This window comes from Calonectris borealis, chromosome 6, assembly GCF_964195595.1.
Source record: "Calonectris borealis chromosome 6, bCalBor7.hap1.2, whole genome shotgun sequence".
NCBI classification, from domain to species: domain Eukaryota; kingdom Metazoa; phylum Chordata; class Aves; order Procellariiformes; family Procellariidae; genus Calonectris; species Calonectris borealis.
In genome coordinates this window covers 29232938-29259879 of record NC_134317.1, presented here as the reverse complement: position 1 = coordinate 29259879, position 26942 = coordinate 29232938, and the positions used below count along the sequence as shown (strand labels likewise).

General features: G+C 38.0%; 1 protein-coding gene across 2 annotated transcripts in view; it reads right to left on the bottom strand.

Annotated features, from left to right (window-relative positions):
- PARD3B (par-3 family cell polarity regulator beta) overlaps nucleotides 1-26942 on the bottom strand; it is a 433243-nt gene that overhangs the window by 203519 nt on the left and 202782 nt on the right. For both annotated transcript variants that reach the window (XM_075153452.1, XM_075153453.1), the window contains exons 7-11: nucleotides 25897-26022; nucleotides 21139-21497; nucleotides 19331-19470; nucleotides 18427-18555; nucleotides 4399-4584 (exon numbers count right to left, since the gene is read on the bottom strand). In XM_075153452.1, coding sequence (XP_075009553.1) covers nucleotides 4399-4584; nucleotides 18427-18555; nucleotides 19331-19470; nucleotides 21139-21497; nucleotides 25897-26022 — 940 coding nt within the window. The remainder of the gene's footprint in view (nucleotides 1-4398; nucleotides 4585-18426; nucleotides 18556-19330; nucleotides 19471-21138; nucleotides 21498-25896; nucleotides 26023-26942) is intronic.

Below are 26942 nucleotides of genomic sequence, written 5' to 3'. Positions count from 1 at the left end.
CCCATGTATAAATATCCGTTAAAGCTTCTTACTAAAGTATGTACAAATACATTGTCAAATGCCTCGTCATGACCACATCTGTTGACTACGCAACGGTCCTGAACACAACGCATATTTTTAAATGAATCACTGCAGCTTCAGAAAGCTCTGAATGGGCCTGATTTTTAATTTGCCTTGTAATACTTTTGTATGAGACTTTGTATTTATTTCTTTATATTTTAATAATGTCAGTTCTTAATGAACTTCTTCTGATGCATTTCCCTTCTTCCCACTCTGTTACATGCTCCACTTAAATGCAAAATTCAACTTGAATTCAACACTTTAACTATGATCAGAGAAAAAAGGTGTGCATGCTTTATAAATGCTGATAAGCACTTGCTAAGTCACCTGTACAAGGCAGGCTGGAAAACAGCGGAACACTGTTTTCACACATGCTCAGGTAGAAGTTATTTCACAGAAAAACCTTTTGCTATTTTAAACATTGGACAAAAAATCCCAATATCTAAACAGTTTCCAAACACAGATTTTCACATCACTGGTGTTACGGCCTGGTTTAGAAGCCTGAACTGCAAGACAATCTGCTTGGCTCAAAACAAGCTAAATGTTGTTTTAACACGTTTTTTCTTTTATGTCTGCAAAGGTAGGTTTCTTTGTGGCTTCCAAGTAGAAAAACAACATTTGGCATTTCAGCAAAACAGTTTTCAAATGCCATCTCTGAAACTGCAAGGGAGCTATTCTAATAGCGAAGTTGCTGTTCCCTTGCTTATTCAAAAAATGTTGGGTTTTTTTATGGAGACTCACAGTAAGGGGTAGAACCTACCACCACATGGCTACCATATTCAGTCAGTCAGTCACAAGACTCTCATGCTATTTACAGTAGAGCAGGGAGACAGAATGCCATGTTTTTCATGGACTTATGTTTTTAATCAAAGCATACTTAGTTATCTCCCTTATCACATCAATGACATTTCTCCCAGAAGGAATTCCTTAATGGCATATATTGGAATCATCTAATTTCCCCATCCACTGCACACAACAAGCAATGTTTACTGCAACAGCACTCAGAAGCCCCAAGGAGGTTCAAGCTACACCATGTTTGATTTGAACAAATGCACACGTAGAAAATATTCCATTATTTCTAATAATGGCTCTGCTGCATTTCAGCTGCAGTAGACAGCAAGTACCTGATCATCAGGAATGCATCACAAGTGAAAAGCCAAGAAGTCTCGAGATGAACAAGGCTGAAATCCCTAAAGTTATGGGGAAAGATGATGCATTTAAACTCAGTCAAATGTTAGTTTTCCTCACATGAAAGGCTCTGCATAATTACAAATATCAAGTATTCTAGTAACCTCTTTATCTTAGGGATGATAAAAAATAGACACTTCAAAAATTACAAAAGGAGGTTAAGAAGGGACATAATGGTTCAATCAGCAAAGGTAACTCTTTTCATTCCTGCAGGATACAGTGTTAGAATACCAACTAAGAACATAGAGGCATTTTTACTTCATTTGGTTTTGTAGCAAGAGCAGTAAATAGGCACTGCGTCTTACTGTAGCATGTATGATGCAAGATGCATTGATACTTGCTAAAATCTTTAGCTAGGACAAAAAATCATGAAGTATAGAATTAAAGACTTTAATTTTCCCTTATGTTTTCTTACTGTGCTTCGCAATGTAAAAGCAAGCACACATTGCTTTTACATTGCAAGGTAACACATCTGAGTTAGATTAATGTGTTAACATTTTGAAAAACACAAAAAATATTGGCCTCTCTTCAGACCTTTGGTTCAGACCAATAACAGATAACAGTAACCAACCAAAATTGTCTGCATCTCATACATAACTCTTCATTCTAAAAAACACACTGGTGAAAGAAATCTAATGTATCAAAACCTTTATACAGCATTAGAAGGACTGAGCATTTACTTCAGCAGTGAAACAAATGTGTTGAAGTTCAATGTATTACATGTCTCCTTTTGAAGACAAGCGGTGACTGTATAGACAAAGGGATAAAGCTCCCCCTTACATTAGCATGATATCACAAAATCAGAACAAATTTTAAACTCTAAATGCAGAAGTGAGAAATAGTGAGAGAATTCTCATGTCAGTGAGCATTATGATTTCCTCCTGTGATAGTTTCCCCAGAAAACTTTGTACACTGAAAAGCAAATGCACATGCCTAAATCCATAATACTCCGTTTCAGAGACTTACAATGAATACCATGGGAAAATGCTCTGGACAACTACCAGCTGGAAAGAAAGGCTTTTTATTTAAAAACTTGCTACAAGAAGACATTTAAAATAAGGACAATATGGACATCTTTAAATATTTACGCACAAATATGTGCACACTTTTTAACTTGATACAAGAAATTTTATTAATTGTTAATACCCATGTTTTGTTCTATATAAAGGTCATTAGACAGGAGAAAGACAGCTGTTCTCCATGCAGATGCAACAGTAAACTGTGGTTCGTAAGATATTGCCAAAATGACTGCATTCTGTGAGTACTTGTATAAAACACATAGGAAAGATCCTCTGAACAGTTCTGGTTGAAGCTAGAGCCTCAGCTACTATTTCATTTGCTCCGGAGCCTACACTCAGACCTATTACTACACAGTTCTAATTGGTGAAAGGGTTATGACGAGGTAGAACAGAGGACAGGTCACAGGACCACAGGTTATCACAAGACAAAATAATCTTTCAGTCATGGTGACTAACTGTGACAGTTGCCCGTTTACTTAGGTGAGAGCACAGAAGTCCTGCTTTATTAGTCAGCAGATCCCAAAGTCCCAAGCCAAAATTAACTGCCCTGGAGTGAGTAGTTATGGGAGAATAGACATACAGAGCTAGAAAGGGTTGTCTTATGTGTCTATGATGTGACTAATCAGGCAGCCAGCCCACTAATGCTGCCGGAATACAGCTCCACAAGCTTTGGTATTCAAAACAATGAGTTTATTCATGGCAATTTACACTGTCACTGCAACTGGTGTGGACAATTACTCAGGCAACACAGAGCTGGGAAAGCAAGGAGGGCAGCCTCATTTTCACAGTAAAATGAGTTGTACTCTGTAGCAGACATGCACATAATTTGAGTTTATCCAGCCCTAATTTGGCCAATTGTGTCTTAACTAATTTCTGATATATACACCAAGTAGATGATCTTACTCGCCGGTCATTTAGCCCTGAGTTAACTATGGCCAGTGTTCTGAACTGCATGTACCTCATGCTCAGTTACACTTGAGAAGATCCAAGCTTTGAAATAACTGTGGGACTAGGACAGGTAAATAATAGAAGCAGGGAAGTATTAAACATTCACATCAGAGCTAAATCCTTGATTATTGCTATTTACCAGCTGCTGTAAATAGATGATCATGAAAGTTTTAATGCTGTGAATTGTCTTACTCAGCAGGCTGATGTCAGTAGAGGAATTTACATACGCTGAATTAAAAGGTATTTTTACAGAAAAGAGAACTGCGAGGAATTGCTGAGATAACACAAGAGAAAAAAATTACATTATGGATCCACAACAGTTAAACATACTAGCCCTGAAAGATTAAGACTTCTAATTTCAAGAAAGTTACCTTTTTCAAGTTTTATTTGGGAAAAAAACGCAGTCAACAGATTTCCTAAAGATTAGAAAATAATTCAAATACTTTTTAATCATAAGAATGTACAACAGTCCTTGTATAGTCCTTAGAGGAAGCAGAAGAATTCATAATACTGTCATTTACCAATTTAATATTACCAATTCAATGCACCTCAGGAACAATTGGTAACTTCTGCACAATTGATGCCAGGCTCAGCCAAGTCGTAATTTTACTACAATGGTAAAAAATATTTTGAATAAAAAAAGAAAGAAAACTATGAGCTAGCTTTTTATTTACAGCATAAATTAAATACATAATCTTTAACCTCACAGAATTGTCAGTTTCTAATTTTTGTAAAGAAGTTTGTCTTTTGATTGTTTTTTATGGGTCTGCCTGTATCACTTTGGGAGGACCAAAAGCAGCGCAGATAGACAATAAATGTAGATAACTTCTCTGTTACTGAGCCTAGCAGCACGCAAACTTTCCCATGCACTTTTGTGGGCTGTGGGGAAGCTGGGAGGCAGCCTCTCCTTCTACCCACACACCCTTAGCCTTCTCCCCCTTCCTCATTTCCCACAGCATCCAAATGCCCCCCAAGGTTTCCCCAGTTCACTTTCCTTGTGGCAAACCCTCCACACATGACACCAGAATCTTGGGACAAAACATTAGTAGATTCGCAGTTCACCTAAAGGAATGAGTGACAAAAAGGTATTTGTTCCTAGAATGCTTATCAAGTGAGATTCATTACTCAACACAGAAATGTCAGAATTCTAACGCAGTCATCGTCTGATGTGTTTCTTCCATACCTTAAAAGCAGCACCTCCGTGAATAACGGACTTGATGAAAATCCCAAGATCAGCTCCAGTCTCCCGAGATTTGTTGCCTTTTAAGCTCACACCAAGTCCAGCAGAGCCAGAATCATTCAGAGGAATCTCAAAGGTCAGCTGCTCTGTGGTTTCTGGAGAAAGGATACTGCAGTTTGGCTCTCCTTTCTGTTGGAGAAAACAAGGATGAAAATATGGGTGAAAAGGGGGCAGAAACAATGCATAAACTAGTAGCATCCATAGGTTCATATGACAAGGAACAGTCCTCCTTTCCAGAAAGTAGCTTGAAGAAGCAGCATTATAACCAACAATGCATTTAGCTGACATTTTGTCACATGATCTGGCTTAAAACGTTAGTTTTAATGATACCTAGGAATAGGCCTAAATAGAAAGTAAAATAGCTTAGTTCCACATAATATAAAACTGATGTTGCAGCAGAATATAAAAGAGACATTTATTTTAAACACAGCTGCATTAAAAATGTAAACCATAAAACTCTCAACATCTTTACATGCAGCTCACAAACTGTAATGATAGCTGTACTGTTAAATCCCATTCCCCTCTGAAAATTGAGTTTCATCCTTAAAAAATTATCCTTCCCTTAAACCTGTCTACAGAAGGAAGTTGGTGTAACAAAACCAAGGGTGAGAATTGAAAATGCAGTAACTTATTCTGCACTAACTCCCTTTATACATACTTTTATTCCATAGAGGTTTGGTCTGCTATAGGTTGATCCCAAAATTTTTCCTAGATTAGATTGCTGTTTACGAGACTGCCAAGTCAAGTATCCATAGCTAGGGAAGCTCAGAAAGAACTTTCTTTTACTGTATGCTGTATCTGCAGTTTTGTAGGGTTGTATGTTGTTGGGGAGGTTTTATTTGTTTTGTTTTTTTTTAAAGCAGGGTAGAATCATGAAATTAAACAAAATCAAATTGACACTGGCACTCTACAGAAATAAAACTAGGACAAGGAGACCTACTATGGAGTAAAGTGTTCATGGAAGGCATTAGTAGAAAAGACCTTATGCATCACATTCTATTTTATTCCACTCTTTCTTTTCCATATAACTCTAAGACAATTAATTAGTTTACGTTTCTTGTCATTTGGACATTTTCTATTCTTTGTAACAGTGGTGTTAAAAAATTAATACGAAAAAAACTATGAAAAGGAAATACACAGACAAGTACAAGTTGAGAAAGATGACTGGGGACTGCTTTCAAGGGTGTCAAAGTCTCATGTTAAATTATCAAGTAGAGGCCACATGCAAGGAGGAGTGTAGTAGCTGGGCCAATCTGCCTTTTACCTAATGAAGGACTGTTTCCAGGGCCTGAGCTGCAGTACATACAGCATCAATGCCATTGTCAGCAAAGGTGCCAGCAGTACAGATTTTCTCAGCAGCCAGAGCAGTCCCATATATTCATCTATTATCTTGCTGTCTGATCAACAAGAAGTACGATCACAGAACTAAGAGCAGAAATTAATAGCCTGAAGCAACAAAAAATTAGAAACAGCAACCACTAAATACATTTTCATTTATTTCAGATGCCCTTTCACTGATGAGAAGCAGCTACTGGCTAGAGAGGAATCGTGTGAGCCAGAGAGCCAGGACTATAAACCTCAATCCCAACATGCACCATGCTCAAATTCTTCCTGGAATGTAACTACATGATATTAAGCCCACACAATGTGCCTAACTGCCAAATATAAAAATGACATAGCACCAACACTGACAATTGCCTTGATACCAGCACTCATCTCCAGTACCTGTGTTACTCATTTGTGCTTTTGTCTTTGTTCACCAGAAGTAGACAATTCTCGGTTACAAATCTGTCACTTTTATTTCTTAGCTGTGGTATAAAGACATCCTGAGCATAATCCCCCAAAACCTACAAATTCATACTTACTACTGTGAACAATACAGAATGGTAATTTGTAAACACTCCTGCTCTGACTTCCTTCAAAAGAATCAGTGTAAGGAAAAAAACACTATTATTGGCCTTCTAAAATAAGTATTTTGCATTTAAATTTCTCAAGGTTTTAGAGGAAAGGTTTTCTGCCCAATCTTTTGTTTTTCAAAATGCACATATTCTCATCAGCCGATTCAGAACTCTTAGATCAGAATTCTACTCAAACAGCACATCCTGTCCAGATTTGAACAGAGGAAATTTTTCTCAAGGTCCCAGGCATGTGATGTCTCCTGCAGCCCTTCAGGACACTCAATTTTGCATTACTTTCATGGTCCCCGAGGCAAGCAGTTCCTGTGTGCTGCTGCTGTTCTTCCACTTTAATCCATGACACCTGCAGCAGACTCTTGCCCCTTCTGTATGTCAATACTGTGGTTTTGTCTTTCCCAATACCATCAGGAAAGCGGTGACGGGGGTTGTTATCACAGGACATAAAAGCTCTCGGTGCCCATGCCTACCTCCACCGCAGCAGTCACAAAATGCTTCATAGTGTTACCTCAGTATGAACTTGGACTTCATATAAAACTGAATGAGGTCACATTCAGATCAATTTTTAGTGGGGATGGCTGAAGGTAAGCCCTGGCACAAAGGCTATTATTCTGGAAAGAAACTTTCAAGGAACAGGTGACACAGAGAAAAAATTATTTATTTTTTGTTAGCTTCTTTCTCAGGAGCATCTTACCTATTTCACTTTAAGCTCCAAGATGTACATTAATTTCAGGCTAAGGACTTCATGCATTTGTTAACACAAACTTGTAAAAAACCACAGGCAACAGGATCTAGACATGTCCCTCAAGCCAATGTGAAAATAAATTAGGCAGATGAGTCTGCTGGAATTCGAGTCAAGCGCTCTAATCAATACCATTCTCATTTGTACTATCGCTCCTGCCGCTGACCCACCCCTGACCCCGGTGCCAAGGCCGCAGCCCCCCCGCCGTGCCCAAGGCCGTGGCAGTGCCGGCAGCAGCGGTGGCTGGAGGAGGCAGGACACCGTCCCTCCTCCGCAGGCAGCCCTGTGCTCAGCTCTAGGCTTCAAGAAACAAGCTGGATGGATTCCAGAGGACAGCAATCTAACAACCTTGTTTAACCTTGCAAAAAAAAGCCTAAAAGGGGACATTATAATAGTCTTCAAAACACTTTACAGTAGCATTTTTCCCCTTCTTCTTTGCAGGCGATTTTTGACATCAGAAGTATCTCACTTAAATAGCAGGCAAGGAAATGTCGGTGAGTCTCAAAGAAAACTTTTGCCCTCGATATCTGGGGAAAGACGATCAACTAGGCGGTCACTAGAACTATCCCACAATAAACTTACTAAGATAACAATATTACACATAGTTTTTCAGTATAACTTAGTCCGGTTTTAGATTCTGATACAGATAAATTGCTAAAAGCAGAGTAATAAAAATAAGTAACAGGGTTGTTCAATGTTCTGTAATATTTCCCAACTTCCTTTAACATAACTACGCCGTGCATTAGCTCCTGCTAAGTAACCTACCAGAGCACTGTCGGCATGCCTGGGTGTGTCATGTATCAAACATTCAGATGTATTCAGCAGGACACCAGACAAGTACAGTAAATTTTTGTCACTGTTCGTTTCCTCTGCTTTCCTTAGTACCTCATTTGGAATTCGTAACATTTGACTACCATTTTCCTTTCTACAATTCTCTGGAAAACAGATAATTTCATCATACAAAAACCTTGGTAAATTTAATTTACATTTAAAAAACAGCTGCTTTTACTTATTACTGAATGTGCTGGTTTTGGCTGGGGTAGAGTTAATTTTCTTCACAGCAGCTATGTTTTGGATTTGTGCTGGAAGCAGTGCTGACGCAGAGTCAAGGCCTTGTCTGCTCCTCACCCCACCCCACCAGCGAGCAGGCTGGGGGGGCACAAGAAGCTGGGAGGGGACACAGCCGGGACAGCTGACCCCAACTGGCCAAAGGGACATTCCATACCATATGACGTCATGCTCAGCATATAAAGCTGGGGGAAGAAGGAGGAAGGGGGGGACATTCAGAATGATGGCGTTTGTCTTCCCAAGTAACCGTTACGCGTGATGGAGCCCTGCTGTCCTGGAGATGGCTGAACACCTGCCTGCCGGTGGGAAGGAGTGAATGAATTCCTTGGTTTGCTTTGCTTGAGTGCGCAGCTGTTGCTTTACCTATTAAACTGTCTTTACCTCAACTCATGGGTTTTCTCACTTTTACCCTTCTGATTCTCTCCCCCATCCCACCGGGGGGAGTGAGCGAGCGGCTGGGTGGGGCTTAGTTGCCGGCTGGGGCTAAATCATGACACTGAAGAACTCTCTAATATTCCCTAAAGTCCTTCACAAGTGTTTCTTGTTCAACATAGTCCAATTATCGTAAAAATCTCTCCTTTTCATTATTTATATTCAGCCTTTCCCTAAGATCCAGCAAAAATAATGATTTAAAAATAATGCTGAACTTTAATAGTACTATCAAAAATTTGTTACCCATGAGAGAGGGTGAACGACATGTCAATGATTTCACAGGGATGGGTAACAGGAAAATCAATGATGAATTCATTATAAGACCAAGTAAACTCTGTCTTTATTCCCTTAAAATTTTCATTCGCTACTCATTGTATGGCATCTGACAGCAAATGCGTGGCAGTCAGTCTATTACATCAAGACTCTTTGGTGCAAATACAAGATTGAAAATTTTTCTTTGTGGGAGAATAGGAGAAGCAGCAGAACCTAGAAGCCTGATTTCATCCTGTACTCGCGAAATGGTTTCAAATTATTACCCTGATGATAGTGCTCTTCCCAATGAATGCCTTTTCACTGATGACCAAAGAACTCCAGCCATCCTTAAGTTAACAGTTCATCAATTAACTGCTTCATTTGGGTAACTAATTTCATGAGTGGTGGTCCCTGTCCCTAGAATACGCAGGTATGAATCTTAAATGCTGCTAGTGACTCCCAGAGCTGGATTCTCATTGCCTCTACTTCCCTGACTTTGCTAAAACGTTATCCCAAGACATCAATACTTAACAACAGAGCAACCACCATCAGCTGAATTATGGTCTGGTAAAGGAATTCCTCTCCAATGCACTAAACCTTGAATTCTAACAGAAATACTTCTTACCTCAAGATCTTCCTAGAATCTGAATTCACTCAAACACAGAATGAATGAAACAAGCTGCAACACAAATATGTTTCTAGACTAGGAAAAACTTATAGTTTAATGTTATAAATTACCCAGTCAACAATCACGTCATGTATTTTCCACGATAAATGTATTACACCTCAGCACTTCAGGAATTAAATGATAGTATATCACTGAAACTATTCCCTGCTGCAGACATAGGCAAGTAACTCAATGGTACTATGATAAATGAGAAACCTTCACATAAATCAAAGTCCAGATAGCCAAGTGATGAGACCTCAAGATGGCTAGAGCTTTCAGATGGCCTGGCCTGTAGTTTTCCTTTAAGATGCGTACACTGAAGACAGCAAAAGGGATTTTAAACTCTTAAGTATTAATAAAACGTACTTAACAGCGAAACAGGTTAAAGTTTTTTAAAAAAAAAAAAAAAAAAGACTTGAAAAATCAATCTCCATGGCTCACTTTGTCCTTGTTGGGCAGGTCCTTCTTTCAGCTTTGCTAAATGTTAGCCTGTCAGCTTGCAATGGCTCCCTCAGCTGCAACAATCTCTGAACAGTCCCCTCTAGATACGCACATCTCTTCCCAGTCCTCTCTGCAGCCTGGTGATGTTTGTTCCCTACTATTCGTAAGAGTCTGCCAGCCTCAGCTCCTGCTGCAAAGCTCCCTCCTGATTGCACCATCCAGCGCTCTAGATAGTTCCTGAGCTCTCTCAACTGCTTGGGGAAGACAACGATCCCCTCTCTTTCTCCAGACAGTTTCTCCTGGACCAGAATGGAGTCAGAAGAAGTCTAAGAGGCCATCTTTCTGCTTCCAGACTCAGCCATTAAACAGAATGGAGCAAACAACCAAACAGGTACTATCCCTCACAAGGGATATCAGGCATGTTTTAATCTACCGAGATACCTGCATGGAACTTCAGTAAAATCAATTCTGACATTTACTGAATCACCACAAACCAGACAGAAAAGTTCAGTAGAGTTTATATGAAGGTGGGAGAATGCCGAGTTTGCTAGATTTGAGAGCAGAAAACCCTAATAATATGTACTAAGTAACATTCAGCATTGCAGATGGAAAACCTTTATCTAAGAGTCTCAGGATACATTTGATTAATTGATGTTCTGCCAATGATTTAATTTAATTTTTAGACGCACATCTATACCTCAGGTCTCCGATTTCTTAATTAAAAGACTATAATAAAGGATTCTTAAAACAACCTAAAATTTTACTGGTATATTCTTAAGTCTCACCAACAAATTCTCAGTATTTTAAAGAACAGATAGAATATACTTTTAGCCTTCTCTTATTCCCACAACACACAAAAACTGCTCAGTCACCAGTACAAACAGAATTGTAACCTTTGAAAAAAGTACTGTGCATTGTATTTTTCCCCCTTCTACTCAGTCCATGGTTATATCTACTCAATATTGTGTCAACCCTCTGTCTACCATGGGACACCACTTTCAATTAGTCCTTTTATTTAATCTTACAACGCCTGTTCTCACTGACCACGGCACTTTTGATCTGTGGGTTTATGATAATCTAATGCATATCTCTCACTGGAAAGGTTGCCTTATTTATCCCTATTGTTCTTTTGCCAAAAGAGAAGCTTGAAAAAAAAACAGCTCCCACTTAAGCCAGGAAGGAAACAGCATTTGTTTAACACAACAAGAGACCTTTCAGCACCTGTCTGATGCCCTTGACCAATACACTATTATGGTCTCTCAATATGCTGGCTGCCCCTTGCCTGGCTGCTCATTTCTGATAAGAGATGCCAACTCCCTGGAGTGCCATTCAGAGCTGAGAGCAAACGGCAAGAGACCCAGGAGGGTTATTTTCAAAGGCTTATGAAGGAAATAAGACATTTACATGCTTTTGCAATTATTTTCTGCAAAAACCTGTAAAAGTTAAAGAGCAGCATTTAAATTGTGGCTCCACATAACTATTATTGGCAGAAAAGCTTGAAAAGAAGACATCTCCTTATTTGCACTATTCTCTATGTTCTTTCCAAGAGCTTAGCCACAATTAAGAAATACTTTGCTGACGGCTCAGTCATTCACTCACTATAAAATATACACTGTATTTTGCAATAGATATACAGTAACGCTCTTGAAAATAATACTCAAAGGTAATGCACTGCTGTAATCTTGTCACAATCTAGTAAATAACTGAAATCATTGCTGCGTGTATTCATTTTTAGCACTTCTGACAGATGTTTTCATATTGGCTTCTTTAAAATCATCTGTATTCCGTACTGCAATAAAAACTAAATGGTCACTAATGGCACATCCTGCTAAGACAAAAAAGCCAATAGCAAATCCATGGAGATGTATTATACTGTACTTGGATACTTTTTGCATTAACACAGTACACCACAAATTTGTGTCATATTATATAGAATGGTTCTGGTTTGAATTATGTAGACTCTCTGGAATTACAGCTTTGAAAATTGACAAAACTAGATTCAGCTCTTCATCCAAGGCAGATAACATTGCATTTCACAGTTTACCGTTTGATGTCACAGGATGCTTCAAAAATAGAGATTCTCCAGTTTGCTTGACATGCCTGTTCGAGATCCCATAGCAAGTTTTACCCAAGGCTTGTCCTTGCAAAAGAGTTTTTAATTCAGTGTGGCACCACTCTTCAACTTTTAAAAATACAGTCTCACTTAACCTTTTAAGTTACATAACTGTAGGAAACAGAGGGAGAAAAACTGACTAGTTCGGTCCTCAATCAAGGTATGCCCCACTATGAAAACACCCATTTCATCCCACGAATGGGGTTAGCCATGTGCTTAAGCACCCTACTTAGCTGGAGCCTTACGCAGTTAATATACCTTGCTACTTAGACCCTAAAACCTTATCACTCATGAAGATGGAAGACTGCATAGTATTTTCAGAGTGAATTTAGGATTGCTGTTACTGTATACTTTCAGAATATATTCCACGCAAACAGGTCACAACACTGTGATGTACAAATCCAACTCTTTACTTGATTTATTGGTTACTGTTTTAAAGGGATGATAAACAAAGCAATAAGCAGTGTATAATTCCTTTATGTCTACTTCAAACACCACATGCACATGTTTTACATTAAGTCAGCCTAGGAAAACGTTTAAAAATTTTCATATGGTATACGGAATAAATCTGGTGACCCTTGTAAATGGCAAGGTACTACAGTTGCCAGCAAGATTTAAGAATTGCCCAAATACTTTGGTTTTATTAAACACAAATACTGTAAATCTGGATAAATGCATCTAAAATGTATGAAGACTCAATTTCTGTTAAAAGCCAGATTTTACATGCCTCTATTCTGATGTATATATACTTCTGATTTCATAGATCAAAGTGGGCTGCCAAACAATTTTGGATAACACCAGAGCTGAGACTGATGCTATCAAGTAAACAGTTTTCATTTCCCAATGCTCTGAGGTAGGATTCCTCAACTTAGGAGCTTTGGGCAGTAATCCTGTAAGCAAATACAATATCTCATGGTACGAGTAACATTATGTTTTTCTCTTCTTACTTGTGTCCACTCTAACTTTTTCTTTACCAGCAGGCAGAGCACCATCGGAGGTTTTTGCAGGTAATGAGTGCTATGACTAGAGCTTTCAGACCACCCTTTTAAGGTTCCTTGTATTTGCTGGAAAATAGGAAGAGTGGGATCTGAAAGAAAATCACTGCTGGATCGTAACACTTTGACAGGCTTGACAGAGAAAGCAATAGTAGACCAGATGCAACAAGGTCTCTGCAGCCTCGAAAAGGCTGACTACCACTATCACACGGAAAAGCACAGTAAACGTTTGCTGTGTCGGTAGCTGTATCGGCACTTCACAGCATATGAGAGCTCATTCTGCCATTGCAAAATTGTTGGATCTAGTTTAAATAAAAAAAACAACCACTTTTTAAAGATACATGAATTACTCAAGCAATTTATTCCCCTTTGGCAAGTCAGGGAATCCCACCAAAAGCCAGGATAAATAAAGGGATACTTTCTGCCACACTTTCTGTTCAGGACAGGAAAGACTGTCACGTTCCTTCTGAACAGTGATCTCTTACTGACTTTTATAAAGAGCACAGTAACTAATTAACAAACATCACTGCATAGTTTCCAGTACCCTAAGCTATAATGGACTAGTAACCACCTTCTGAAATACATAATGAAAGCTGAAAACTTTCGAGGGACTGCACTACATGATGTTTTCACTCTGAAAAGACACATTTGTGTAGACACAACCTACACTCATTTCTCAACTATTCCAGATAAAGAGAACCTACAGGCCCAAAATTAAACACTATTTCAAAAGTTCTTGGAAAAAAACAGGACTTTTAAAAATCTACATAGTTTATGAAGTTATTCAAGATGAAAGGTGACGTGTATTCACAATATCCTTCTCTTCATTATGCAGAACATTTCAAGGACTGAATCTTGTATATGTTATTAAAATCCAATATATGTATATTGACCTTCCCCCCCTCCCTCCAGACTCTTCTCCCTTTGAATAGAGATAACACAACAGAGAATTGGTACTTGCTCAAATCATTCTGTGACAGAAATTATTTGACCATTTCTGGTTAATTGAGCACTAGAATCACTGGTTTCACCTACAAAAACAGCTGCAAAAATGGTTAAGTCTAGGCTGAAATTTCACCTATTATTTCCTGCACATAAAAAGGTAAGAAACAATTAGAAGGAAGTAATAGAAATTAATCTTTGAATATTAAAAACAAAAAGGAAAACACTTCAGGCAAACAAGAAGTTCCCCTTCAGGCATAGAAGTTCAAGGTAGTGGAAGGAATTAACTCGGGGAAGACAAACATAAAAGTTAATCACATGGTTAGCAGAAAAAATACTTAATTGAACTTGTCTCTCATCCTACTTCCTTCTATCCTATACAGTACATGTGTAAATAAAGAGAGTTAAAGATCAACTGCTACTTTATATACATTGTTGTTCTTTTAGTAGTTGTTGTAAAAATGCTGGTTTGTTCCCCTTCCTCCTCCATTCTTCAGGGATCAGTGACTATGACAAGAAACCACAGAAATAGTGATGACAGTTGAAACAGGTAAGTCAAAGCTATCTTTAAAATAAAGAATAAAGCATATGCAAAACTTACACTATGTATGCACTCTAACTCAAAGAAAAATGCATCGAAATATTTTTGATGATATATTATTTCTGGCAATTGCAGAACAGGCACATTCCTCTGCTTACGTGCATCATACCCGCTATCCTGAAGGCTCATGAAAAATAACAAGAATAAAGAATTGCACAGGGTCATGGTGCACAATGGGTTATGCCAGAGCTGTTCTCATTCACATAGCTTTGCTTGTTTTACCAATGTGGGGATAAAGAAAGAGAAGGGGGAGTAAGTGATCTTTATATCATTAATAAAAGAAATGGCACCTTCAGATTGCACATTTTTCCTGGAGAAAAAACAAGATGCAACAAATACACATGATCAAAACATTGTATTTTCAAAACACAATAGAACGATAGCCACAGTTTGATGTGTATTCCATTCATTTTGATAAGAGTTGGAAAATCCAAACCTAGGCAGTTAAGCCAGTTTCTCTCTGTAATATTCACCATCCTTTAGAAAACAATCAGTGTTACACAGTTTAAAACCCAAATGCACCTTAAAGAATGCACTAATCACCGGCCACTCTGTAGGCTGTGGTAATTAAGTGAATCATGATCTTCCCCTGAGTTTTGGAATCAGCTCCTTACTCAGCTGCTACATTGTCAACAGCTGGCATGAATTACTGGGAACATTTGGCTAACTGGATAATAAGAAGGACAGCCTGTTGTTGGTCCAAATTCTACTTCACTGATCTGCTTCAATAAAAAAAAAACCTCATTAGATCCTCCTTTTCTTTTTTTAAAGCAGTAACGACACCACAAAGATTGGGTTTTCTATTTTATTCCCTCATTATGTGCAAACAATGTAACTGTACAACTCTCAGATGTTTCATGGGCTAGCGTAACTGAAGCCCCAATTCCCTATAATTTAATAATGCCTGTTTGCAACACTGATTCATCCTCACCCATATCACATCTCTCACTTGGCTGGTGTGGTAAAGGTTTGCTACTCTAAATATATTTTTGTACTTGCTAGCAATTCATCAGCATAGATGACAGCAACAAAACCCCCAAACTCTACTCCCATCTAGCTTACTGAAGAGAAAATATTCGTGAGACCAAGCTTTCTCGAAACCGCAGCTTTGTTACGAGGTAAAGTCAAATTATATTATTACAGACTCACGCAACCAAATGCCACCCACTGTTACTTTGTTACATTATTTGTTTTCTGCCTATGCGACTATCAAATTCTTTCCTGAAATCAATGTCAGAACCTAGTTCTAGTGGAGCAACATGCTCAAAAGTGGTTTTGTGCATGGTCTCTAGTGGTCCAAGTTCCAGAGGCATCTTTGCCACAGGAAGCTGTGGGGAGCGAGCACGTTTACTAGGCTGTCCTTCTCCTTTTCCTTTCAACAGGTAACAGGGAACCTAAAGAAAACAGCTGCTCAGATTACAATCCCTGGAGAACTGCTCAAACCAAGAACAAGTCTGATATAAAGCAATTACCCTATTACTGCCACGCATTAACAAAACCCCCAAGTATTTAGGTAAAATCTGCATGCACGTTACATAGTCAGAGCATTCAGTTACAGCTGTCCTTGAAAAATATTGGATTATCCACTGCCTTTCCTTCCAAAAACAAACATTTAAAGTGCTGGCTTTTTTCTCCTCTTTGATCAAAACAGCACTGTAACTTTTGAGGTAGCAGAGGATTAGTCCAATGTAATGTCATGGCTAAAGCTAAAAACAAACAAAAAAGCTAAACCAATTTTAATTTTTTTTTTTTTTTATCTTTGCTGAGACTATTCTCAGACGTCTCATGAATTCTAACAGGCATCATGTTAGTATCAACATCTGGTAGTTTAGTGGTATGGTAACCCACACTTTTGCCGTGAGCTACCAAACAGATGTCACTGAAAGGCTTTTTAATTTAGAAGGGCTGGTGTTCCATAAAATTATCTAATGTATTTCAGTAACTCACATTTGTATTACATTGTACTTGACTGGGATAACAAGAAACACAGAACAGTGTTAGAATTCACGTATCACCACCATTACAGTGAGGGTCATCACTTGTGCATCATCCTTTCACAAAGAAAGCAATCTAAGCAAAGGTCAAGCCACAGGATAAATGTGGCTACTTTCTGGATTTCAGTCATGCCAGTCATAAGTAAGTCACGTTTTGAAAGGTAGTTAATCCTTGCTGTAGGGGCTAGGATTTAATAGCAGGCAATTGTGGCAAGTAAAAACTATAAATAGCTTTTAGATTCTTCCAGCCTTTTATACCCACACACTGTTAAAGTGATTTCCACGAGAATTTGTACTATGACAATAAAGAATAATGTATAATGTTGTGGGAACAGGAGAGAGAAAAGAAGAATACATACCTTTTCTAAAAGTACATTTTCCAAGTAATGTGTTTTATAACTTAAAAAACCTGCAAGAAAAAACTGTTGATGGGTAGCCTTTTCAAAAAATAAGCTTTTACTTAGAAGAGCTGGTGGAAGAAAAGAAATCCTAAATGTAACAGGTAAGTTAGTACTTTCAGACTCAGAAATGTCCCTCCGATCCACACAGACACTGACTCTACAGCTCAGGGCTTACTAAACAGAGCATCACAATGACCAACTTTGGTGCTTTGGCAATACTGACAATGAATGCCCAATTGCAGGGCTGAAAATATTCTGCCCTTATCCTCCTTAAAGATTACTCAATAAAAAAGGAAACTGAAAACAAAAAAAGTTTCGTTAGGACACTTCACAATTGCTCTACTACAGGAAAAAGTGGGCATCAGCGGCACAAGAGGAAAGGCTCACATGAGGGAATCTGAACTCCCCTCCAGCTTCTTATTCTACCCTACCTCAACAAGGTCCAACTGATAACAAGGAAACAAGAGGAAAACTGTTAGCAATGTTTTGTGAGGAAACGTAAAGGAGGATTTCTGCAGAAGATCCTGCCAACAGTCTCAAGCAAAAGGAAAAGCAAGAAGGCAGCACCATAAGAAAAGAATGAAGGCGTTTTGTGTTCTTTAAAGGAGATAAAATGAGACAAAAGCAGGAAATGCTGTCCTTCCTTTATCCTGAGAACTTCTTAATGAAAGGTCAAGTATAGCCATCAATCAAGATAAGGAAAAGGCAACCAAAGAAATGACCTTCTTTGAGGGGAAACAAGTATGTATCAGATAGCATTTTTACACTGATGTAGTCCTCCTCTGCCTATGTGAGAGAAGAGAAGAGTTTCATGCCGGCTTCAAAAAAACAAAAAGTGAAAATTAAGCACTTGAGATAGAGCAAAATCAGACATGCAAGAGTCTATTAAATCAAAGACTAGCAGCCAAGGATAAACTTGCTTCCAAAATTTGTGAGGAGTGCAATGGAATTCTTTTCCTCACCACTCCCGCAGTTTGGCACCTGGCTTAGGAGATGCATCTCCTGGGGGAGCCACCCTCACTAGTTTGCTACTGATAAGCTGCAGGACTCATTACACGCACTTTAAACTTCAGGTTTAAAGTTTGTTGCTTTTCTGAAAGACAATAATCCATTTTCAGTCATCTTGACCTCACACTTACAAGATTCATTTGCAATATTCCCCTGTGAATTACGCTTATGATGTCATTTTTGGGATGAAAAATCAGATTGCGTGGAATTGCATCTAAAGTAGATAAAATCAAACGTCCATCAAAATCAAACGTAAGTATAAATACTTCTCAAACACAAACCTTATGCAGTTTGCCTTCGCTGGCTTTCTCGGCCAACAACAGTTCAATTCTATTTCTTGGGCTAGTTTTAAAACATGGAATTGTTTCACTATCACTCTTCAGGACAAAATAACAAGTTTACCAGCTCTCGAGGTAGAAAGGCCTCCTCCTGGCGAGCCACAATCAGACAGACAGTTTCCCCTTGCTTTGTGCTCCTCAGCATAGCTACAAGCTCTTCCTGGGTCCGGCCGGTGATGTCCCGTCCATTCACCTACCATGCACAAAGAACAGAGGATGTCATACCTGTGAGTATGACTGTCTTTTGCCATTTCCCCCTCACCTAACACAGGTGCCATTCAGTGACTGAGAGCAAAGAAGAATTAGCAACAGCTCCCACACCGTCTCCCCCTCTGGCCCTGCACAAATCACTTAACCTTCTTCCTCCTCATTTTCACCATCTGTTAAAGCAGGTCTGTAGTACTCACCCACCTTGCAGGGGGTTTGTGAGGCTTAATTAGTTTGTAAAGCACTTTGAAGATGAAAAGTACAAAAACAGACCTAAGTATTATTAAAACTGTTTACCGTAAGAGCTTTTCGAGGTTAGTAAGTAGAAATAATCCATTAGATAATGAGATTAGAAGACACAAGATATCTGAAAATTTTAAACAGACCAATTTGAGCAAAGTTGCCTTAAAATGAGCACTTAACCACCTCGATATTAATCAAAGATATTTGGACATGGCTGAAGAGGCAAGACATGTTTTGTTTCTAAACTGATACATTTATCTGCTTTAAGAACCAAGATGTTATCAGGTCCCCCTTATTCAAACATCCCATGGACCCTCATGAAAAGTACCTTTTTCCAAATCGCGGTGTAAAATACTTGTTGACAAACAGCACAAAAGCCATGAGACTTTTTTTTTTAAAAAACAAGGTCAAGAATTTTAATTCCATATATCAGCGGTATGTATAAGGAAATAAAATATTTATGCCAAAACCAGCGATCAATACTCAGCAACACAAATACCACGGATGTTTATCCTAACCTCCAGGATTCTGTCTCCTGACTGCAAACGACCATCTTTTACTGCTGCACCTTTTGGTAGAATGTTCTTCACAAAAATCGGACCAGGACCATGTACTGAAGAGTCTCTGGTAACCACAGTGAAACCAAGTCCTTCTGGACCTAGAAGGTCAGATAAAGAACTCCCAACATAAATTTTGACAAGCAGATGATGATCATTAAAAGTAAGTAAACAATGTCAGTAACATATCACAGACACTCATTCAGGTTAGCTCTTAAAAAAAGAAAGCAGACAAAAAGCTGTAAACATGAGCCTATTTTCTGCATGGTTTAGAGAAGAATTCTATCAATGTCAGAACACATGCTCAAATCCTCCTGCAACAGCTACAGATGGAAATACTTTAGGATAGTCCACAGTAATACAAAACAAGCAAGAACTCTCACTTTAAAGTGTTCACCTTTCCTCTAGGTGGTTTTAGTATCAGCCTTCACATTAATGTCAATAGTCTTTGAAACAAATCAGAGCAGTATTGTTTACTTATGAGCATAAATATAATTTGGCAGGTTTTACTGAAACTTGGTGAAAAGTAGAAAATGTCACATGATTTGAAAGGAAAAAACTGCTGACTACATGCTGTTAAGAAAGGAAAAGTGATATTTCAAAGCTTCCATTCGTGAAGTTGTTTGCTGCTTGGAAATAAACAACCTCAAGTGTTAATAGATAAATGTTTTAACAAATAATTAGGGAGTAAAATCAATATTAGCAGGTATTGCTTATAAGCCACCAAGATCACCCAGGAATAACAGTATCCATAAAAATCTTTTTATATTGAGCAGGATTGCTACCCATGTGATAGTTTTCAGAGGTATCATGTCAGTATCACATTCTTACAATTTCTAAAAATATAAATTACTGCTTCAAAATCAAAAGCATTACATCTAAAATGGGGAAAATTCTGAAGTAGGTTTTATTAACGCAAAGCTGAAGAGTTCAGAAGTAAAAATGAGTGATTTAAGTTAAAAAATAACAAAAATTAAGAAATGACAGCTTGATTACATTTATTTTGTGTTAAAAGAATAAAGTTACAGACAGTTTCTAAAAGGGCCACTTCTAGCATCAAGTTTAACTCTCAGCCAAATCAGAGACAGAAATTAAAAAGAAAATATAAATGCTAATTGGGATCTGCTTAAGCACATTTTACTACATGTGCATAAACCTGTTACTCCATGCAAAGACAGACATCTGCATGGAGTAGCAATTAAAGATATACACGCAAAATTCGGCCTGCTGACAGCTGAATAAATACAGATGGAAAGAAAAGGCTTGTAGAAAAAAAACAAAAGGCAAAGACAGGTAAATTTGTGGTCAAATTCCTGGATAACATGAAACAGAGCAGAGTATATTTTTAAACATATCTTTAAAAGAATGTCATAACAGTGCTGGTCAATTAACAGATATGAATAAAAATAACAAAGGTTACCAGTAGACAGTTCAAATTTTTATTCTGCACTTGTGAAAAGGCTGAATCACCTCTTAATATCGCATATTGCTAATGAAATACCTTCCACGTAATCAGTAACTGACATGTTTTAAAAATCAGTAAGTCTGGATAACACGCATCCAAAATTTACGAGAAAGCTGACTGTTGAGAACAGTACTGTTAACACTCCTTTACCTTTTGGAATATTCCTTTACCTTTTGGAAGTTTTAGGACTTTTAAACTGTAAATAACTTGCTTGTACTTTTAATGTCACCAGTTTAGTCACAAGTTAAGGTATCAATATAGAGAATGTGATACAGAATTAATCGTATCATGTCCAAAGACTTACCTTTTTTCAGGTCTATCTTTATTTTCTTTGCATTTTTTTTATTGCCAAAGCCCATAAGAGGAGACAGTGATGGAGAAGATGACTTTCTACCCAGACGTGGGAGGTTGGGGCTCTTAGCTTGTTGTAGAGTTGCCTGTACACCTGCCTCCAAGCTGCTTGCTCCAGAAAGATTAATCGTTTTCAGAGCAGGTTTTGGATGAACAGGAGGTGGAATCTTTGTTTTTGGAACTCCTTCTTCATTATCCAGAAAACAAAGGGGAGCAATAGCAGACTTCTCATACTGTTCTCGATTATATGGAGGAAGGACTTCCAAGATGACACTTTGAAATTTCATTGCCTGACGGAAGATGTCCTGAGCCCTTTAAAAGAAAGGTATGAAAATTCACATAACAAACCGGAAAATTTAGGCAAAGTTTGAAGTTGTTTACAGAGAATAAGACAAAAATTTATCTTAAACATGAAGCAATAACCTTACCTTCACATCTACAGGGTCCTTTTTCTAAAAAGTATGCATGAAATAAAACTTCTGAACTACGGCATTTCCTTACATTTCAAGCAGGAACAATACATGTCAGGATTCCTAGGCTGCTATGAAAACATATCAGCCAGAATAAAGTAATGAACACAATTCTTCATGCAGCACATCAGGAAGGGAAGTTCTGATGGCAAAAATCATCAAAAGACTCCTGAAGTTATAGCTTGCTACTTTTTTCAAGTGTTTGTCTGTTATATATTTTCTTGTTGGCGTAGAGGCACACTGAGCACTTATGACCAATTGCTCTGGTGGATACATCTACTATGAGCAAGCTCAAGACTCCATTTTTTCCAAGTATAGCCTAACTGCCCCTCAGATTCCTTCATCATCCCTAATGCAATTGCTGGCTGATTCGACACCAATAAAAAAGGATGAGGGTATGAGATATACAGAAATGTTCAGAAGAAAGATAGTGACTGCAAATGGTGCAACAGAAAAGGATGATGGTATGGGATACATAAACATCAAAAAAAAAAACTGGTGACCACAAAAAGTGCAACTGTTTGTGTGTTTCCACATAAACGTATACATTAATAGGTAGATATTACTCAAATCTGTAACCTCTTGCTAAGGTGGATATGTGGACTTCACTTAAGCAATGTCTTTATAGATGTGCTCAATTGCAACACCAGAAACTGTGTTAGTGCATTTAGTGAAACTACTCCCCTTGAACTGATTAACATGGTAACAACACAGTGTTCGGGCTCCCATGCATTGCAAGGCAATTAAAACAAGTTGGCCAAAGCAACTGTTACTACAGCCTTCCCTGGATTTTGAATAACCTGTAGATTTTGTTAATCAAGACATTTTACAAACCTTGGATTCTAAAGGAACAAAGGAGACAGTTTCTGTGCTTTCCTCTCCTACCTTCTGATGAGGTCGACTGATTTTCTTCCATACTCCAGAAAACAACTCAAGTGCAAACAGAAGTAGTGGCTGAAGCACGTTTTGAGAATGAAAAAACCAAGAACTTCTGCTTAGCAGAATCGGGTTAAGAGGGGCAGTAATGGCCATGTTCATTTTAAAATAAATCATGGGGTCCTTTTGAGAACAATTTACATATCTCCTACCTGTCTGTAGCGTGTTTGTCAGTCAGGCAAAGTCAGTATTTCGCTGAAGTCTTGGCTTTGGATTTACACTCAGTTATGCAACAGGAGTCAATGTTGAAAGTACTTCCATAATAAACAGTTTTTTACAGTGATACAGAAAGGAAGCCACCGCAAACTTTCATATCTTGAATACACAGCTACTGCTTTCCCAGATTTACAGAGCTGCACAGTACCTCCACCTTGCAGCTGTAGGTAGTGGAAGGGAGGTGCTGTTTCGAGAGGGTTTTTTGCAGCATGAAGACACTGAAGTCAGGAGACAGTCCTAATGGATACTGTGGTGGGAAAGAACCATCTTGACTACACTAAGTGTACGTGCACCAAGAGTCAGAAAAACCACATTCATTGACAGGAGACACTGCCAGAAGAGAAATCTCAAACTTGGAAAAGAAAGGTAGCAGGGAGAGTGTTGTGGGAAGTATTCTTCCAGCACCACCCTCAAGGGTTAGGTTTCAGAACTGTAACAGCACTGTCCCAGTGTGTCTGCAGGAGTTTTAGGTTACCGGCTCACCTATAGCCTGTGAAGGTTTTCTACGATCCACCCTGATCGTAGAAACCATGGCACACTCCCAGCATAAGGATGTAAAGTCTAAAGCAGGTTTCTTTCACACCCCATCTTCATCCTTTCAAGTAGCCACTTGGCCATATGTTACAAGATAATTTAATAACTCAGTTTCAGGAGATGAATATTTTAAATATATGAAAGAGAAAATATAAGTTCTTCTTCAAACAAAAAATAGTGGAAATAACGCAAGACATCCTATGGGAAAGCCTAAACACAGTCTTCAGGGGCAAAATAACTGGCTGCACTTCAAAGAGAAAAAATAATGGATTGAGAAATTTACATTTCTTGAGACCCCAAACACTTTAAAGAAATACTTTAAAGAAATACTTTAAAGAAATAAGGGAGTCAATTAAAAGAGGTGCTAGAAACTCTGCAACACAACAGAATGTAATTGAATAGATTAACAGCAAATGAAAAAGCAGACCAACAGTCCCAATATATAAAACTATTATAAACACGGGAATACAGAAAGTAGGCTGCTGCTATTCCAGCTGCAGAAGCAGCAATCATCAGGAGCAATACTAGAAAGTCTCTGCTGAAAACGGAAAGAGACAATATGTAACAGTGTCTGCTAAGTGTTAAAACAGCTTTTACAAGGGTTATGAAGAAATGTCAATTTGAACCTAGCAAATAGATTTTCCTCTTAAAGGAGAATCTGATGACTATTTCTGGGTCAATAGCCATTGGGACAATACTTCTTCACCTCCATTACAATTACTGCATTTCTGTAACTTGGACTTCTGTCGGGTTAGTACAGTTATGTCATGCCAGGTGACAACTAAAAGGCATATTCACTGAGATTAGTTTCAACGCAGAAAGCTGCCTTCTTTAGCCGTTCTCAACTGCCAGGGAGAAGAGAAGATGCAGAAGGCTATTCTGGAAGTCAATTCAGGAGAACAACATAACAGGACATGGGACCAGGATAGAGCTTGTCCAAAATACGCCCCCCAGTCCGCAAATGGATGTTGAGTCCTCACTGCCCACAGTTTTTCCCCTCAGATCCAATACCACTGCAACCACACTACTTGTCACTGTAACATAAGGTGAATTAGACCAACTAAATTAGACTCTGCTCTGAATCACCTTTTAGCCACTTCTCTCTTTCACACTCCCAATGACAGAGAAATTGTCTAACAAGACTGGCCTCTCTAAACTAACAATTGCCTTTGTAAATATCCCTTCCAACTCCCAAACCTTCACACAAACTTGGAGAAAGCGAAGTGTCCTGCACTTCTCATTTTGAAGGGAAGCCTGACGGAGAACTGGAAAGCTTACTGCAATATTTCTAACTGTCCCAAAATCTAGTAATCTTACAGAAAAACATGCAGAGTCCTCCACTCCACATGTATCTTATGGGCTTAAAGCCTCTGGAGATCTAGTTACATTCTGAAGAGAATACAAAGGAGACAACAGATTTGTAAAGAAAAGATCACATACCATTTTGAAAAGAGAGGTTTTGATTCAGGCAAAATCTCATTTGAGAAGGATACATCATCACAAAACTGCACAGGTGAGGCAACAAACATTTTAATATGATACCAACACTTATGTTCTGATTAAGTTGGTATCTTATGTAGGAACTTTCCATGGGTGGAAGAGAATGGCATGTACTATATAACATCAGAATACATTTACCACCAAACATTCAGAAAACAGTAACTCGAAAACCTATCAGAAGGCAAAAAGCACAGCCTTAGAAAAAAGGTAATAGCTACTACAGAACTATGCTGGTTTTATGAAAACCTATTTCACAAATATTTATCCCTAACAGTGAAACTACTTATTTGATTTTAGTCTAGAAACCTTGAACATTTGGCTTACTGCTTAGAAAGTTAAGCCTCAACTCCCTTGAGATCTCAATAGATTTTTGTTATATTATAAACAATCACTCAGCTGTCTAAACATATAGATTAAAAGTAAAAACAAATTACTATTTAATTACTACAGCAAATATCTGTGAAATTTGAGAGGCTATTCTTTTGTGCAACTATGTCACATTAATTCACAGCCGATCAAAGCAACCTGTTACTTAAAGTAATTTGAGATAGATAATAAATGTCAACAGATTTTTAATAAGTCATAAGAGGTGAGACTTATCATTTAGCTCAACTAGTCATAGTTTGACAGTACCAGTATTTTTAAAAAATTAAATGCTCAAAAAGCCGCAGCACCAAAAATAAAGTCTTATTTCATTTGCAAAAGAACATCAAAAAACATGCTGCAATGTTGACTCATTCTGAAGGTCTTATGAGGAACAAATTACAAAGAAAATATGGAATAAGTAACAGAAAGTGAAGATAACTATTAAAAAACTTAAAGCGATTTAAATTAAGTAAGCACAACAGGTTCACTAAGACTACAAGAAGACTCCTCTCCTCAAATTTCACCTTATTTGGAGGTTTCAGAAAGAAAATTACGACGTTTCTGCCAGGTATCAATTTTACAGGCATTTTATCTGAAATAAATATTAATCCCTTTGCATGAATCACTTAATAAACACAGTGTTGTATAAAATCCGTGATAGTTAAAAGTATCAGTAAACCAGCACTTACTGTGCAAAGGTTTTATCTGTAAGGTCCACATGATTAATCTTCACAATGCATTCATTTTCTTGGAAAAGCCCATCACGCCTAGATCTGCTATTTTCTTCAATACCACGGATGAAGAGTCCCAGCATCCTAAAAGAAAAAAAAAAAACAACAGTGAAAACTATCCTTTATTCTGCTGCTATGAATTTAATATCTATTTTTAGTTGCTATAATCTCTACTGTGTATGAGATGAGATAGAGTAGACCATTATGAAGTGCTTAACCTAGAGAAAGGATTTCCACCTCACTCTAACTAATAGGGAGGGGATTGCAAGAAACACCAAGAAAAATTGCTGGACACTAATGCTATACTACTTGCTAGAACTTCAGGGAGCGTTAAGTCCTGTAGGTCATACTTGGAGAAACAGAGGAAAACACCTAGATCCCCCCATCCAGAATTTGAATGTAGCTTATGCAGTATTTTTCTGCCACTAAGTAAGATGACATTGCTCCAAAGAAAAGCACAAACAGATTAAAAGTAATTTTCTGACTCGACTATAATAAACTAAATAGGCATTAGAGTAAGATAAAAAATAACCATTATTTCTATGTTTGAAAAGTCTCTGAAAATTTTCAGTTGCTAAAGCCCCTTGTTTTGATACATGACAGCAATACTATTTATTTGTGTGGCAGTAAAACAGCAGAACACCAAAACCAAAGTTGTTTGTTACCAGGTTATGTGCAAATTGAAAACTGAGGTGCAGCATAGAAACTTCTGATAATGCGTTAAGTGAACAAGTGTGGGTGGTGCAAAATTCCAGTGTGGCTAACTCTACCGGAAGCACTGGGCTATTTCTGACCTACCTGGAGCATCTCTGTATTGCAGACTACAACTCAACATAGATACATCCAATGATACCAGTATAATGTCCAAAAAAACTGACAACTGCGTGTTTGTGAAGACCTTTTATAATCAAGTTTTATCCACTAAATTTCCATACCACATCAGCATCAAAGACAGATGACCTTTAGAGACCATTTTCTATTGGTTATACTCCATAAAATATTAA